General features: G+C 42.3%; 1 protein-coding gene across 2 annotated transcripts in view; it reads right to left on the reverse strand.

The window, feature by feature from the left end:
• Positions 1 to 4,425, reverse strand: part of ANXA5 (annexin A5) — a 31,038-nt gene extending 26,613 nt beyond the window's left edge. Inside the window, exons 1-2 of one of the 2 annotated variants that reach the window (XM_082389722.1) lie at positions 4,267 to 4,425; positions 4,022 to 4,069 (exon numbers count right to left, since the gene is read on the reverse strand). In XM_082389722.1, the coding sequence (XP_082245848.1) occupies positions 4,022 to 4,030 (9 nt within the window). In that variant the 5' untranslated portion in view covers positions 4,031 to 4,069; positions 4,267 to 4,425. Of the gene's footprint in view, positions 1 to 4,021; positions 4,070 to 4,254 lie in introns of both variants that reach the window. The other variant, XM_082389721.1, reaches the window with a different exon arrangement.
• Positions 4,426 to 18,263: the final 13,838 nt, after the last annotated feature.

Below are 18,263 nucleotides of genomic sequence, written 5' to 3' on the forward strand. Positions count from 1 at the left end.
AATGAAGACCATAGTCAAGGAATCAGGAACGGAGAAAGACTAACCCAAAGCAGCATAGGCCACGGGTAAACAGGTGACCTGATCTAAGAACCCTCAAGGGAATCACTACAGAGAGATGCGGCCGTAAAGTGAATGGCATGAAAAGAGGCACTCAACATCCAGTCAACTCCTCTGGAACGAACCTCCCCTCAAATTTCCTTATTTACATTGGTCCTGCTTGCTCAGCACAGGGCCCTTGTGAATTATCATAGTGCGATGATTTCAAGCCAACCAAAAAAATTTCTATTCAAATTTTGTACAGCTTAAATATGTATCAGGCTGATAACTATGATGTTCATGAAGTTTCTGGTCAAAAATTATGTACCCTGCTTTTGCTTCATGACATTCCTGATGCTCTGAATATATTGACTCTTTGTAAACAACACTATAAATTAAACTGAGTTCAGACCGCCCAAAATGTAATTTTTTTAAAGTTTCATTATCCTAAAGAAAATTAAAGACATAAAAGCCTTAAATTGAATTAAAATGTATTAAATGGATCATTTGTCTATGAAATATAGCCAACTCTTGATTTTTCCAAAGAACACAGAACTACACGATGTACTTTCAAATACTTAAACAAATTAGAATATCTATGAAATAATTTGGCTCTAGCTAAATACTGAGATTAAAAAAAAAAACAAAAACCTGTGTAAGCAAGTAAAGCCATAGGAGAGAAATAGGTCAGGAGCCTATTTAAGAAATCCAAATCCCAAATACTGTAAGTCAGATTAAAGAAATGACCCTAAAACCTAATGAAAAATTCACACTTACATAATCAGAAGTTGATTGTTGAGAGAAAAAAGATGAAGGGATTCAAAAATATTTACTATATATAGGTAACTCAGGCAATTTTAACAGCTCTTTGGCTATTCCTTAGTAAATATCTTCAACTAGCTTGTACCCAAATTTAACATAGTAGATTTTATTACTGATCCAATAATCAAAATAATTTAGTACTCATTTAGCCTTTTATGCTAAAATAACATGGATGCTGTGGTTTCAAACCAGATAAATACAAAACCATTCAAATGAATAGTTTCAAACCTATAAAAAAGTAAATACTGTCCAGGAACTGTTTACATGCAGGTACATTTGTCATTTATATTCTCGTATGTCATGGAGAAGATACAGTTAACCAGTGTGCTCTCTTTGAGAAAAACTGGGAAGCCTCAGGTTAGACTATTTCTCTCCAAATAACAACAGTTAACTGGTTGAATCCCACATATTTCAATACTAATGGATGAGGATTAGGACCAGAAGGAGAAGGGCAGAGCTCAAGTAGTGGTACCCCACAAATGCCTCCAGCTCTGAATGTATTTACCTAACATGATAAGTCACTTTTTATGTTGTTCCCAATATTTGCCCAGTATTGCCAGGCAGGTTAAGAATCTGCCTGCCAATGCAAGGGACACGGGTTCGATCCCTGGTCCGGGAAGATCCCACATGCCGCAGAGCAACTAAGTCCGTGCGCCACAACTACTGAGCCTGTGCTCTAGAGCCCGTGAGCCACAACTACTGAGCCCACGTGCCACAACTACTGAAGCCCACGTGCCTAGAGCCCACGCACCGCCACAACTAGAGAAAGCACGGTGCATAGCAACGAAGACCCAACGCAGCCAAAAAATAAATTTAAAAAATTAAAAAAAAAAAAAAGCAGCATTGACATGAAGTACATTCATTATAATATAATTTATAATTTACTTACAAATATATTAATATAAATATTCATAAGAGTGTAAAATATCCCTAATAATATTTGTTTACATAAAAAAAGAAACTCCAATGTATCTGTCAAAGATCAATCAATGCTTTCTTGTCAAATTCGTAATAAGACAGTCGTGCCCGTGATCTACATATGCGATAATTGATTCCTGGATATCTGCAGACTGTTATCTGCAGGGTGGTCCCAATGTTAAGTAAGAAGAGAAAACCACTGGTATGGAAGATGTAGCTCATAAACATGAAGAATCACTGCTGTGGGAGGCTACATTTTCACTTTTCATTAAATAAGAGACATTAATATTTAACAACATATTTTAAATTGCCAGAATGTGCACCTCTAAGACTCAGCCATGATGCCATTACTCTACAGATGGCCAGAGAGTGGAAGCCCATACTGCACGTCAACAAAAGGTACTACCATGGAAACTGTTTGAAACCCAACACTGAAGTACTTCTGCTTTTCTACAATTACACTGGGGTCCAAAGGAAATTTTAGACAGTAAAAGTGCAATTCCATAATGTGGGCATTCTGCACACCATCAAATGTGAGTATAAAGCCAACAAAACTTCACCTTAATATTAAATACTTTAACAAAATGTTTTACTTCCATGGTTTCCAAGGATAACTAATAACAAAGCTAGTGTAAAATTCAATACTGTATCTTTCTTAATATTACTTGTAATTTTTATGATAACTAAAAACTGTGACTTGGATAGAAAACAGTCCTGGTTATACTGTAATAGAGGTCATGTACAAAATTCTATAATACAAGCCACCATTCTCCCAGGTTTTGTAATATATAAGGGTTTTTACACCATTTTTATTCTTTGAAATTATCAATGTCCACATTTGGGAAAATGTGTTCATTTATGCTATCTTGGGTAGAGTCTACATAATTAAAGGAACTGACTGAAAAGCTTCAGAAATCACTGGGTAAATTTACAAAAGAGACAAGAGAAACAGCCAAAAGAGCTAGGATACAGAGAATTATTCTTTAATGCTTACGAAATCATCATTTACATCACCACACCCGCATATCAAGATAGGAAAAATAATGCTCAGCAAAGTTAATTCCATATAAAAGTATCCTTTATATGGTGAAGAATCTAAACCAAAGTTTCCACTTGAAGTAATATGAGACTTGGTTTATTGCTATTAATACTTAAGTGCAAAAGAGGAAGTAAGAATGGAAGTACTGTATAAATTTAATAAAATTACCAACTCCTCTTAATCCTCCCATCTTCTCTTGGAAAGGATCATGAAACCTTATTCAATTTTGATAAGTCAATCTGATTTTTTTTAAAAAGTGAACTATACATGAAAGAGGGCATTGTTTGAGCAGTTGAAACACTTGTTTAAAAAAAGTTTCTGGACTCTGACAAGCCAGTTAGATCGATGAGATCTTGTAAAATTAGTTTCGGGGTGGAGCTGTCGTAAGCACCGATATTTTCTTCACAAAAGATTGTACAACACGGTCAATTTTTAAAGAGTGCTATATAGATTAAACGATTTTCTCCTCCCCACATTTTTGATAAATGTTAAGAACAGCAAAGAAAGCCGTTATTAGGTAATCAAATTCTGAAACAGTCCCAAGGCAGATTCAATTCAGAACTCGTTCCGCGAGTTCGCTACTTAGGAAAAGCAGCTCTTCGGTTTAAACTTTTTGCTTGGGGGGAGAAAAAAAAAATCAGTGCCAACGACGAACAGTTCCTTTTAGTTAAATTGGGTTGAGCGACTGGAAAAAGCTCCACTACAACTCTACTGGAAAAAGCCAACGCCCACCCATAGTATTCAAATACAGGAAACTTGGCGAAATAAATAAATAAAGCCAAGAAAAGAAAAAAAGAAATGCGTTCGCGTCACATGACCACAAGGAGCTGTACTTGCTCTGGTTCTAATTTCAGCCACTCTCTGGAATTTTAGGAAGGCTCCCTTTTACACATTCACTCACGGCTCCCTTTTACACATTCACTCACGGCTCCCTTTTACACATTCACTCACGAAGAGGGAGCGCCCCCCAAATCCGGCCACGTCACCGGCGTCTGCGCCAGCTGCGCTGCAGCGCCGGGTGGGAGCAGGTTCGGGCGGGCGCTCCCTAGGAAGGGGAGCAAAGGGGAAACAGAAAGGTGTAAGAAATTCCCGAAGGCAGATTCAGTTTACTCCTAAACTCTTCTGGCTTTCCAACAAATTCTAGAACTCCTGAACAGTTTAGAAAGTTGGTAAATCCGAGTGCTGCGCGGGGGCGCACGGCCTTACCTGTGCCATGGCGACTGCCCAGGTCAGGAGAAGGTGATTGATGCAGGACTGCAAGAGAAGAGAGAGACGGCGGGTTCAGCGAGTCGGACTTCTCCGCCGCGGCGCCCAGACAGCCCCCCGGGCGCCGCCGCAGACCCGCCCTCTCCGCAGCTCCCGGGACAGCCCTCCGCCGAGCGTCCGCGCCACCCCGGCGCCCCCGCTGCCCTCGGCGGGCTAGGCGAGCGCTCACTCACCCAGACCCGTACCTCCGGGAGAGCGGCGGCGCAGAGAGCAGGCAGAGACGCGGGCGGAGAACGCTCCAGGCAGCTGCTTTCTGCGGGTTCCAGGCAACGGAAACGGCAACGGCCCCGCCCCGCCCCCGCCGGCCCATCCCTGCGCGCCTCCGACACGCCCCTGCCCGGGCTTCAGTGCGCCTGCGTGGAGCCCGGCCGGTCTGAGTCCTCGCAGCCTGGGCTGGGTGCGGCTCCCCGAGGGCCCCGGGGACAGCCTGGCCTTCGCGCAGCGGGAGGGCGTGGGGAGCTGTCCAGGACTCCGTGTTTGGGATCGCTGGGGCCTCCCTCCCCTCCGTGGCCGCAGGAACGCGGACCTCACCCGGTGCTCGGCCTTAACGGTGCAGGAGCGTGAAGACCAGACAGTCTCTGCGGGCAAGGACAGCGCGTCTTTGACCACGGTCTAGAATTCCCAAGTTTATTTTTAAGTTTGTTTAAAAAAAATAAAAAGTGTCAATCGTTGCTTCCTAGATGGCCTTCTCTTAAATGTATATATAGCTCGTTGGTGACTTCCTTGGGAAATTTAAAAACCTCCGCCTGGGGTCGGTTCCTATTTTCAGAACCAGCCTAGAACTTTCAAATAACTCAAATTTGAGCCATTCCCTATTATTAGTTAAACGTAAAATACATGAGTATGAGAGAGAGAAAGACGGAGACACAGACACTACAGGAGATTGTACTAGGCTGGTGCAGAGAACGCAAAGACAGAAAGACAGTGCCCTTCTCAGATTTACTAGCGTGGCGAGAGGGGAGGCACCGGGCGGGCGCCGGGAGGCGGGAGGACAGAAGCCGGCAGCCCTAGACGCAGTAAGATATTCTAGGATGAGAAGCGCAAAGTGCTGTGGAGAGTCAAGGTAAGACATAAGAATCTAGTCTGCTAGAATAAAGAATAAAGAAGAGCTTTTGTCATAAATTAAATGTAGAACGAATGTGTTCTTTGTATAGATAGAACTTCTCATTTGCTTTCACGTATGAGCCACATGCTTAATCAGGCCTTGACAGAGTCACAGCAGAGTGATTGTTTGCTGGAGAGAGAGGCAAAATTGCAAAGCATGTGGAGCTCGCCACACACACACACACACACACACACACACACACACACTCCCCTTTCAGCTTGCCTTTCCTCTTCCCTGGAAGCCTCTTCCCAAGCAGCTGGCATCTCTACGTGGCCTCAGGCTCCCTACTTTGAGCACTTCTCCCAGAGCACTGTTGACAGGCAAAGGAGTCTGAAGGCAGCCCTTTCCTCTGCATCTTTTTCTCCTCACTTATGCTTATCATTTTCTCTCTGACCTTCACCAAGAGTAGCTCCTTCAGTGTGGCCTGGAGCATTCTTTTCCCCTCACACATCCACTTACTTGAAGTCCTTTTCTTCATCGTCTCTCTCAGTTTCTACTCTCAGAGTAATGGAATGACACCAGAACTCAGCAATCCTATGTTTAACGATGTTGTTGATTTTATAGGAAAATGATGCCCATCACAGGTTAACGACTTGCTGTGTCCTGCAGCTAAATAGTGATAGAGGGCTTCCCTGGTGGCGGAGTGGTTGGGAGTCTGCCTGCCAACGCAGGGGACACGGGTTCGAGCCCTGGTCCAGGAGGATCCCCCATGCTGCGGAGCAACTAGGTCCGCGAGCCACAGCTACTGAGCCCGCATGCCACAACTACTGAAGCCCGCTTGCCTAGAGCTGGTGCTCCGCAACGGAAGAGGCCACCACAATGAGAAGCCCGCGCACCGCAACGAAGAGTAGCCCCCACTCGCCGCAGCTGGAGAGGGCCCGTGCGCAGCAACAAAGACCCAACGCAGCCAAAAATAATAAATTAAAAAAAATTTTTTTTTAATAAAAAATAAATAAATAGTGATAGAATCAATGAATTATTAGACTCAGTGTTTTGATATACATACCCCAGTTGGTATTTCTTTCACTTCCAGTTACATGGACTTATTCAGTTCCTACTGTGGACCGGGTGCAGTTCTAGGCACTGGGGATAGGGTGATGCAGTAAGTGAAACAAAGTCCCTGCCCTCATAAGTCATACATTCTGGTGGAGGGGACAGATAATAAAAAATACCTATTATGTCCAGTATGAAGTTTTCTATAAAAAAATAAAGTGGAGCTGGGGAATCAGGCTGAGGGGAGCACTGTTTTGCAAAGGTGGTCTGAAGCTGTGGAGAAGGCCTGCACAAGAGTCTACTCCCATTAATATTACAGATAGAGCATGAATACAAATACTACAATGGGAGACAAACTGGAGATCATAAACGAGATGCATAAAATGGAATCAAAATGCAACTGGTTTCAGAAGAGAGACAGCTAATATTTTGTCAAGGGATTTAAAAAATTGATGAATGTGTCATTTGAATTAGGCTTCGAGGGAGGATATTTTGTCAGGAAATGAAGAGGCAGAAAGGGTGATCTGGTTAAGTGAACAGCAAAACCAAAGGAAGGAAAGTGCCTTTGTGTGTGTGTGAATTGAATTTCTAAAATTGCTGGAGTGCAAAGTGCGTAAAAACTACCACCTAAAGACTCTGCTTTGAATGGTATATTTAATTGATGGATTTTGAATGAGTGGTGTTTTTTAACTACTGGGTGTTATAAATGATGGGCACTCAGAAAATCTCCTTTATTATGTCTTAAAAACAGTATCTATCATCTATCCCAAAAGTCCCTGCTCAGTGTCCAAAAGGCATCCTCAGGCTCTCCACCAGATTCTTCAGTTAACTCTTTCATCCTCCTAATTTAAACTTTCTCTTTCTTGAGTTTAAAATTAAAGTCTTCTTAGTGCGTTGTCTTTATGTTGCATTAATTTTAAGTATTTTGTGATAATTTTGGTTTGTTTGCTGTACAGTTCTTGTGTACAAATAATGGATTTCAGCTATTTTCTGATGAGATAATCAGGTATCAGTTTACAGCCTAAAATTTTCTTTTCATTGGGGAAATGTACCAAATCTCAGTAACTAATTTACAAACCCATTTTTGTTTTTGTTTTTCTTCTTTTTTTCTTGGCCAAGCTGTGCAGCTTGTGGAATCTTAGTTCCCCGACCAGGGATAGAACCCACGTCCCCTGCAATGCAAGCGTGGAGTCCTAACCCCTGCACCGCCAGGGAAGCCCCCAAACACATTTTGGAACCTCAGTTTATTTGTAAACCAGAGATTTTCCTGATTTCCCTCTTTACCTCAATTATTTGGATCATTTAGGAACTAGCCAATTTATTCTAAACAGGTCTAGCTTCCTTGTGTTGTAATTTCTACATGTCTCAAATCTAATATTTTCATCATATATTCATTGACCTACTGTTTCCCTTAATTATACTCATGCATAAAGAGAAAAACAAAATGAGTATTAGGCTTTGTATAAGTAAGACAATATTCCCTAATTCTAGAAGTGTTAGTCTTGTTTTTTAGAATATAAAATTCTCAATTAGTCTTCTTTTTAAATTAATATCATTTAATAAATATAGTTGTTACAAATTATGATTACTTAAAGAAGAAGAAAAGAAGACAAGATAGTGAATTGCAAGAAATTAAGGATTAAATGAGCTAATTTGTAAAACTGCCTAGCAATTATAAGAGGATTGGTTTCATTCCTCCACAGTTCTTCCTCCTTTGCAAAACCCTCACTACCATTCTCAGCTCCTAACCTGATGATTCAGCCCCTACTCTCACATTTAAAACAAATTAATCTCTGATGGTCCCACTGCCCCGTGCGACAGGACCTGTCCTATCACCAGCCAATCCCTCAGGCCCGGCAGGCCCCAACTCTCCAGGGCCAAGCTGATGCTTCCTGGTTCTCTCCTATCCTTCCTCTACTAGAGTCTCCCATCAGTGGCCCCTATCAAGTACAACTGAATGAGACTCCCACCCTCTATACTCCTCTCTATATGCAGGCCCCCACGGTCCCCATCTGATGTGGCCAAAGACTCCAGAAGCACCGTTTGGAATTTAATTCAAGCCGTCTATGTGGCCTCATCTCATCCATCCCTGAACCTCCCAGGGTGAGAAGGTGAGGCCTCATTCTTCTGCAGATCCTGCCCTGTCCATTTTCACCATCACTTCTACCTCCCAGAAGTAATACTGGAGCGTAGCCAGCATTCTAGTGGCCCCCCGCACCAACCTTGCCCTTTAGACTTAAAGTGGTTGTAATGTCCTTTGGAGAAATAGGTCCAGATTTACTTTCAGAAACTCATCCTGAGCCAACAGTGTGAAATTAGGAGGAGACTTTAATCTCCCCTCACTGAGGTCCACATGCTCACCAGAAATTAAAAGCAGAGACTCCTCAGGAGATTTTTATCTTTAGAAGTCCTGCCACTGTTTTTATTCAAAACAATATTTGTGTTTATCCAGTAAAACGTAAGTCAGCTTCCCTAGCAGGAGACTGGAATATAGATCTTGGGTAAATAATTAGGTTAAAAAAAGGTTCTGATAGGAATCTTTCAGGCAGGATTTTTAAGCTTGATTAAGATCTTCAGAGCAATTAGTAAAAAGAAACCCAAAACTACTCAGCCTGTTTATAAAAGGACAAGCATCCTGTCTCTCTTGTTCATTGCTGAGTCCCCAACACCTAGCACAGTGCCCTTAGTAACACTCAGTACCTGCTCGTAGCAGCGCAGTGAATGTTTTGAATGGATGCGTGAATGGCTGAAGGAATCCATTGTGGTGTGGGTTATTAACTGCAAACCGTTGATATTCAAAATGACTAGGAAGACATGAAAAAAAGTTAAAAGGAAACCTTGTAAGAGAGAATTTTGCCAGTGGAATAGATGTAGTCCCAGACAGGGATTCTGAATTCTGGGGAGGACTCATCCCTGGGTGGGTAAAGTTTTGCTTTATGATCTTAGTAGTGTGTGACCTTGGACAATGATTTGATTTTTCCTAATTTGGGGTGGTGGCTAGGATTAGATGAGCTCACTTGTTTAATGCCTAAAAATAACAGGAAGACTGGTTTCAATTTCCCATCCCTCTTTCTCCTTCCAAAAGCTCTCACCACGAAACCCCACCCTCATCTCTTCCATGCTGATCATTCAGTCCCCACCCATCCCACTTAAAAACCCAGATTAAGTCCTTCTGCATCCACTGCCCCACTGCAGCAGGCTTTACCCACCAACAGCCAGCTTCTCAGCACTGGTGCCCTACCCCCAGCCCACTCCCAGTTCTGGAGCCAGTTGATGGTCCTCTCAGCATTGGTTTCTTTATCTGAAGTTTATCTTCATTCATTCAACAGCTTTATCGTGTGTCATACCCTGTCATAGGCACTAAGGATACAGTGATTTAAAAAAAAAAAAATAGAATCTCTCTAATTACAGTGCTCGGTCTAGCAGATTAAATGAGATGACACAGCAGAATTCTGTTAACCTTAGGGTAGGAGGTCAGAGTAGGAAGTAGGCTTAAACAAGGAAAGCCTTTGCCGGGTGGGTGTGTACGTGCGGGGGTGGAGGGGTGGGAGAAGGAGGGCAGGAGGGTGGTGTCCTTCCCAGAAGTCAGCCTAACAGGAATATCAAGGCACCTGATGGATGGAAGTAGTGTTATTTTTTTCCCCTTTATGCAACCTTATTATTTGGATGAGAGGGAATGAGGGTTCACTCTCTCACACCCTGAACACTGCCATTCTCTACACGGTTCCTCCTCTAAAACCTTACTAATTCCCACCCCCGGCAGCTCCCTCCTTTCCTCCATGTTCTCCTGGCATTCCAGCCACATCTGCTAGTACTCTCAGACTTCACCCACCCCTAGCCTCCCTTCCCACCCAGACCACCATCCATCCTTTCTCCTGCTTCGTTTCTTCTCTATCCTACCTATGGCCTATAGAGTAAGTCATTTCCCCACCGTCTTGTCACTTTCCTCCAGTCTACTCTCTTCACACGTCCAGCTGACCGCTACCCCACCATCATCTGCCCCTATATGCAGGCTGCTGAGCACAGTTGGACACAACAGAATCATACCATAGATTGGCCATGAAACAGATTTGGAGTCATCTGTCTCAACTGGGCCCTTGGCGTTTCTTAGTGACCCTTTAATATGTCCCTGCTCAGCTCTTTTTCCATCCCTCATCATATTTATTTTAATCTTCACTGCTCTCCTTAAGATTCTAGCCCTCATCCTTTCTCCCAGCAGACGACATTAATTCCTACTCAGCCAGTCTCCTTGCCCTGAATTCTCACCCTACACCTACAAACTCATCTTCACCCACGCCCATTCTTACCTCCTTCTTTCTCACTCAGAGGGTGAGAGGACCCTCTTCCTACCCAAGGTTTAAGGTTCATCCTCCAGGATAATGATCTTATTCTCATCTGTATTTAAATCTTTTCCTTTCACTAGCTTCTTCTCAGGCTAAATTAACAAAGCTGTTTAAGTCGGGACTTTCTTAGTTTCAAGTGACAGAAACCCAACTCAAGCTAGTTTAGGTAAAAAGAAAGAGAGCTAAGAGCGTGTCACCAGTCATACTTCAAGGTCTTGGGAAGTGAGTGCTAACTTCAACTTTATGGAAGCAGGATCCTTCCTTCCCACATTAATTTCATAGAAGTTAAAAAAGAAAAACAAAAACAAATGCCAATAAAGGGAAAGTATGACTGATCACACACTTTTAGCTCTCTCTGTCTCATTTTTCTCTCTCAGAGACCAGCTTTCTTCTTGTGGCAAAAACATGGCTACAAGAAATAATAGTTCAGCATGAAATAGAGTCCTAGGTCCTCCTCCAGGGATACACATAACAATCTAATATATATCTTTGAGTTCTGCAGGAAATAAAGCACCCACCCAGGTGGAAGATGGAATGATGATGTTGACATTTTCTGACTTCAATCAAGTAAAGCTTGGACTCCGTCATCCTTTGCCCCAATTCTATGCTGAATTCTCCTCTGCTCAAGCCCCTTCGTTAATTTGCATGTATCCTTAGCTTAAAACTTCCCCAATTTTGCTATCCTGGGAGATGCTGCTTTGGGAAAGATCCCCGGTGTTCTCCTTACTTGCTGCAACTAATAATAAATCTTTTCTTCTCCGGCTCTTTGGCTTGATTGTGTCTTGTGGCTCAATACCCACCAAGAGGCAAACCCAGTTTTCTGGTAACAGCGTTTCCACCTTCTACCCACTGTCAGTAGTACCTGCCCCCCCACCCCTGTTGTGAGAAATAAAAATGTCTCCCAACATTGGCATAAGTCCCCTGCAGGGCAAAATTGTCTCCAGTTGAGAACCACTAACCTATATAAGGGGTTCCTTGCTGAGCCACAGCTCCATGTTCATTCGTTACTGTGTCACCCAGCCTGCAGCAGGCCCGGCCACAACAAAGGACACTTCCAAATCCTCATCTTCAGCTCAGACCTCTCTCCTGCGCTCTAGGCTCACATAGCTCCCTGCCTGCTTCTCATGTCTCAGCCAGGATGGGCCACAGGTAACTCACAAGCAACATGCCCAAACTGAACTTACCATTTTTCCTTCAAGACCAGCTTCTTCCACATTCCCTGTCCTGGTTAAAGACATCACTGTTAACCAGTCACTGATGCAGAATCCCGGCAACACTTCTGGATCCTTCACTTTCCCTCGCCAGCCCCTCGCACCACCACATCTAAGGTGGTAGATTCTAATAACACCCCTCCTTGTCTTGTTCCGCTCCCTTCTACCCATTTGCTTTGCAATCATTTTCTACTGGCCTCTTAATTTCCCCTCTCTCTAATTTGTCTTCTAAATGTGAATCTGATTGTATTACTCCATGCTTAAAATCAACAGATTTTTTGTACATCCAAATTGCTTGCGGGAAATATTCAGAATTCTTTAGCAAGAGGTACTATGGCCTTTCTGAGTTTTTCCTCCAACTTTACCGCACTCTCTACTTTCTCGCTAATGAACCACATAAAAGTTCGTATTTTGCATTTACCTCCTCTGCCTGCCTCAAACACCCACCCCTACATTCTTTCAGTTTCCCTGGTGAGCTCCTGGTCCTCCTTCAAGGCCCGTCGCTAAGCATCTTCTTCTCAATTTTCTCTTAAGTCTCCTCTCTGGCCACGTGTGCCGACACCTTGATGGCAATCTCTCGACAGACCCTGAGCTCATCCACCCGGCTAAGCTGCTCCTGAACTCCAGACCCACACAAATGATGAAATAAAAAGTGTTTACTATTTTAAGTCACCAAGTTAGTTTTGGGGTACTTTGTGACAGAGCAATAGGAAACCAGTTCAAACAGTTTACCTGTAGAGGTCAACATGAACGAAATTCCAGACCCAAGTTTCAAGTGTGGGGTGCTGAGTCCTCCTAACTCAAGCCTCCAGGGGTCTTTAAACAATACCCAGGAACTGTCTTTTATTTCTCCAGTTTCTTTTTGAAACACGGTAAAACTAATTACATTTTTAGTGGATTAACTACTCAATGTTCATACAGTAATATGCAGAGTAACAGTTCAAAATTCTATTATTATTATTTAATATGGCCTTAAAGACTCAGGATGGGAGTTGAGGAAACATCAAGACATTTCTTTTTCTTTTTTTTTTTCTTTTTTTTTGGCCGTGCCACATGGCTTGCAGGATCTTTGTTCCCCAACCAGGGATTGAACCCCGGGTCCTTGGCAGTGAGAGCGTGGAGTCCTAACCACTGGACCACCAGGGAATTCCCAGAAGCCAGCTGACTCAGGAACCTGGGGAGTAGGGCCACAAGGATCTTGACATTCAAGCTTCTATTTTTCCAATAATAGAAGAGTCTATAAGACACAGAGACTCTAATTCCAGTATGTTAGATAATCAGCTAGGGATGTAATTTTTTTTAATTGAAGTATAGGTGCTATACAGTATTATATAAGTTACAGGTGTACAATATAGTGATTCACAATTTTTAAAGGTTATACTCCATTTATGGTTATTATAAAATATTGGCTATATTCCACGTGTTGTACAATATATCCTTGTAGGTTATTTTATACCTAATAGTTTGTACCTCTTAATCCCCTACCCTCTTGCTCCTCCCACTTTCCTCACTTGTAACTACTAGTTTGTTCTCGGTTAGGGATGTAATTTTGATTTTATAAAGAACACTCTCCACTATAAAGAAAAGTTCTAAACCTTTCTACACAGTTAGTTTACACTAGTGTGTAGGAACAGCTGAAATGTCTATCACAATGAGAATAGATAAATAAATTGCAGTATAGTCATATAATGGGATGGTATTCAGCAGTAAAAAAGAACACAACAGGAATAATCTCAAAAACGTGTTGAACAAAAGAAAAAGAAGCAAGACACAAGAAGGATAGATTCTATCTGATCCCATTTTTATGAAGTTCAGGAACATGAAAACTAAGCTAAGGTGATAGAAATCAAGAGTAGTTTTTTGTAGGAGTGAAGTTAACTAAAACAGGAGCAAAAGAATTTCCTGGACAGGATGGAAAGGTTCTCTATCTTGATTTGGATTATAACTACATGGGTGTAGATATTTATCAAAAATCACAATTTACTTATATTCATTTTACTATATGTAAATTTTACCTCAATCTAAAAAAAGACAACATAAAAAAAGAAAAGAAAGTAAAAACCAAACCATGTTTCCCCTTTGGATGGATAAACTCTCTTTTAGAAGGTGTAAACAGGGAATTCAGAACACCAAATAGAAAGAGCTTTCACATCACACAAGTGAAAGAAAGTAAATATTTCCAAATATTTTCCAAAAATTACCTTTGAGAAAAGTAAACCCCAGCCCCTGAGCCATGATAAATACCCACTGATTCATAACACAAGCCCTGCCTTGTCTCTCAAGCTGGCTCGGAAGGGAAAATCAACATCCACCTCTCCTCACTTGGGACGCTGCTCTGCTCATGAAGCACACGTTGCAGGAAGGGGACCCACCATGCAGCAGAAAGGCCGGCAGGCAGAGCAAAGGAGTCAGGGCAGTGGGCAAGAATTAGAGGGCTCCGCGGGTGACTCAGCGTGCAGGAATCCCACAAGGACAGAGGAAGAGGGGTTTGGGCTTAGAAAGGAGACTAAGAAGGAAAAAACATATTGACCAGGCCTTCACAGTTGCAAACTGGGGCTGCCTGAGAGACAGGTGGGATCGGCTGATGAAACAGGAAGGGAGCGCTGGACACGCTTAGCGGAGACTGGAGAAGGCCGGGGGCTGCGACACGAGGGGAAAGCAATTAGGAACAAGGGCTCCTCCGTCCCCTCTGCCGAGGGGAAGGGGAGAAGGCAAAAACAGTATAGCTCGCTGAGACAGAAAGGCATCATGTTAGGGGAAAACCCCTTTGTAAAGAATTTGAGCTCCTGCCAATTACATACTGACACCAGATTCCTCACTCGGTCTCCAGGGTCCTTCCCTGGCCCTGATGCTCAGCCCTCTTTATGCTTCACCTTTTCCTGAGGATGAGATCCAGACTCACAGAACTTGGTTTTATAAGGTCTTCACTATTTCCCCCAACACACATACCACAAATGCCCCTAACTTTCTTAGGGAAACACAGCTCCACCACTCCTGGCGCACCCCCTCCCGTCCCCCCTTCCCCCCTCCCGCCCCCCCTTCCCCCCTCCAGCACTGCCAATGTTTCCCTTGGGTTGTAGACTGCATGCCATCACTCCCTCCCAACTCTTCCCTAACCACCCAGCAATTTGCCTTTCTATGGGTTCCCCAACACCAAGTACCTTCCTCTATGGTAAGCCTTGCCTCAGGGTATTGTGGCTGCCTATTTATCTTCTTTTTAAGTATGAAATATCTCAAATTATAGAAAAGTAAAAAAGGATACTTTGTTCCCAATTAAACCTTGTTACAATTCATACCTTAATTAAACAGATTTTAAAATAAAGAAAATGTTGTAGACATAGAATATTACTATCGTTACTCTCCCTTACATATTTATGTATCTAATGAAAAACAATGTGTAGTATTTCTTGATATGTTTCCATTTTAATGTAATTAGTAACATACTACACGTGCTTTTTAGCAATTGTTTCACTCTACTTTGTTTTGACCTTACATTAACAAAGAAATTAGGACCACGAATAACAGATCATAAGAGGAAAACTAATGCATTTGACTACCTTAAAATTTAAAACTCTGTTGTCTGCTCATATTTAAAAATAAAGCAGTTTTTAAAAACTGCCTGGAATAGACTGGTATACATCCCTGTAGGTGATCTGACTAGGTTTTTGTTTGTTTTTTGTTTTTTTTAACTTTTAAATTTTATTTTATTTTTTTATACAGCAGGTCTGACTAGGTTTTACATTGTTTCTTGTTTGTTCCTTTGCTTTTGTTTTTAGCTAGCTTCCCACAGATGACTCAACCACACTCCCACCAGGAAAGTATAAAAAAATGTTTGGCTGCCCGTTCATTTCTTTTACAGACCAGCAACGAATCCTCCCATTGCCAGCAACACCTGCACCCCTCCTCTAATATTTCTAAATGTTTCTGAGATCCTGTAGTTCAAATCAGCCTTCTTCTTAGCTTTCCTTACTGCCAGCTTTGGTTTCAATTATTAAGTCAGTTTTGCCACTAGTCCCCCTGCTTTCTAGTTTCCAACATTCCATTGCTGCCATATACTCGACTTACAAGTATTTCATTTTTTGTCTTTATACGTTCATGGTTTTTTAAAAAACTCTTTACTGTTACTTTTATGTAATTTTGGGAGGGAGGGTGAGTAAATGTGTTTACTCTGCCATATTTTAACCGGAAGTCTTGAAGTTGCCTCTTTCTTGTCTGTGTTCCCTGTTCAGTCTGGTGGTAGCTGAGCCGAGGACTGTGTCTCATGTATCATGATAGTCTGGTGTCTCGCATATTGCCTGGCGTAGATGAGGCGCTCAGTAAGAAAGTAAGGGGTTATGGAATGAATACACACGTAGCACGGTAATTTTTCTGAAATAGTAACCAATGTTTTGCTTTGTTTTTCTCTCCAGTATTTCATTTTCCCTTTTTCAGCTAGACTAATCTGTTATTACGGCTTCAGGGACTGCATGGGACAACAGAAAGCAAACTCTGCCAGGATTTTGAGTTTCAAATGTTTCGGTCGTTAGGACAATTCAAAGGGCTTGCGGCATAAACAAAATATTGGGGCAAAGCATTGTGAAGCATACCTCTATCTCTCCCATAAATCTGGAGGATTGATCGAAAAGAGAGTCAGAGGTCAGCTCCAGGGAGGCATCAAAATCCTATAGAAAAAACAGACAGTGTGTCTAGACAGTTGGGATCATTTCATCCCACTGGAATGGTTCAGGAGCCCCGGAAAGTTTCCTTTGCATTCATGGATGAAAACAAGGTAAACAGAGAGAGCCAGTGGATCTAAAGGAGCCTCACAGATAAGAATGAAGGTCAAGAAATGCCAGACTAGACCACTGAGTGGGGAGACAGGATGGTGCCATGTCAGTGAATACATCATGAACAGATGATGCCCGTGTGGTAGATACATCGTGGACAGATGACACTGAGATCCCTCCCATCCCTGGTGCTTTGACACTATGTAAGTCCCTCATTATTTAAACACAATCCTAGGGAAATCCCCAAATTGAATGAGATTAGTTTCTGCCACCCAAGTAAAATGGAAGCTCAAGATTGAAAGTAATTTGAGTTACAAAAAAAATAAAATAAAATTATCTGTACATCAGAAACTAACACAAAATTGTAAATCTACTATACTTCAGTTTATATTTCCCCAATATTTCTATTGGTCAGTTGAAATTCATGTATAGTACACAAATATGGTGATTATTGACCACCAGATATTCATTTATAAATTCATGAAAAAATTCATGAGTATTTACACAACAGATGATCAAATATGTTAATATAGCAACATCCTAAATTAAAGTACAGATTTATACTTGTGAATGACAAATCATCCATAAAATCAAGCATGTAGGTAGATTGCTTGGCTAAACTGTTTCTATTATTTGTTAATCTTAACAGAATAAATGAGAAAATACAGAAGCATCTGTCAGGAATGTATGTCAGGACTTTTGCTTTCAGCTGAGATGAAGGCCAATGCTCTCTCTGAGAATGACTAGAAAAGCTGGATAAAATACGCAGAACAGTACCTGTTTGAACGCATTGAAGAACTGCTGGGGAAGCTCAGACTTGAGCAATAAGATTCTGGAGAAGGACGAAACTTGGACAGGAGTGCTGGCATTCTGCAATTGATTTTTCTTTGGGGGCACTTGCCAGTTCTGAGTACCTGGCAAGGGGCCAAGAATCTAAGCCAGAGATTTGGGCAGGAGATCACCAAGGGGCAGATAAGGCAGCAGAATTGTCGGCAGTTTGGGGGACTGGAGAGAAAAATCAGAATCTTGTGAGGCTGGGATGCCAGTGAGAAGGGTGGCTGGAAAACCGAGTCTGACACTTGACCTGTTTTCCCAAGTTCTGACACTACATGGATCAAGATGTTAAGAAACTAAATAGAAAGTCTCTATAAAGTAGAACAGAGATTTTGCAAACTCAAAAGACTCACAGGAGGACAGGGCCACAGTGAGCACCCCAGGTCCTCAGGTGGAACCCCAGGAGGGTGTTTTAGTTGGGTCGGGTTGTGTGACTTAAACAACAAACATTTATTTCTCACAGTTCTGGAGCCTGGAAAGTCCAAGATTAAGACTCTGGCAGACACCGCAATGAGAAGCCCGCACACCACAATAAGGAGTAGCCCCTGCTCACTGCAACTAGAGAAAACCCATGCGCAGCAACAAAGACCCAACACGGCCAAAAATATTAATTAATTAATTAATTAATTAATTAATTAAAAAAAGACTCTGGCAGATGCAGTGTCTGGCCAGAGCCAACTTCCTTGTTCATAGATGACCATCTTTTTGCTGTGTCCTCCCTTGTCAGAAGGGATGAGGGAGCTCTGCAGGGTCTCTTTTATAAGGGCACTAATCACATTCATCAGGGCTCCACTGTCATGACTAAATCACCTCTCAAGGCTGTACCTCCTATTGCCATCACATTAGGGGGTTAGGGTTTCAACTTATGAATTTGGGGGGGACATAAACATTCAGTCTATAGCAGAAGACTACTCTCTAGGAACAGGGACA

This window comes from Balaenoptera borealis (assembly GCF_965194805.1).
Source record: "Balaenoptera borealis genome assembly, chromosome: 4".
NCBI lineage: Eukaryota > Metazoa > Chordata > Mammalia > Artiodactyla > Balaenopteridae > Balaenoptera > Balaenoptera borealis.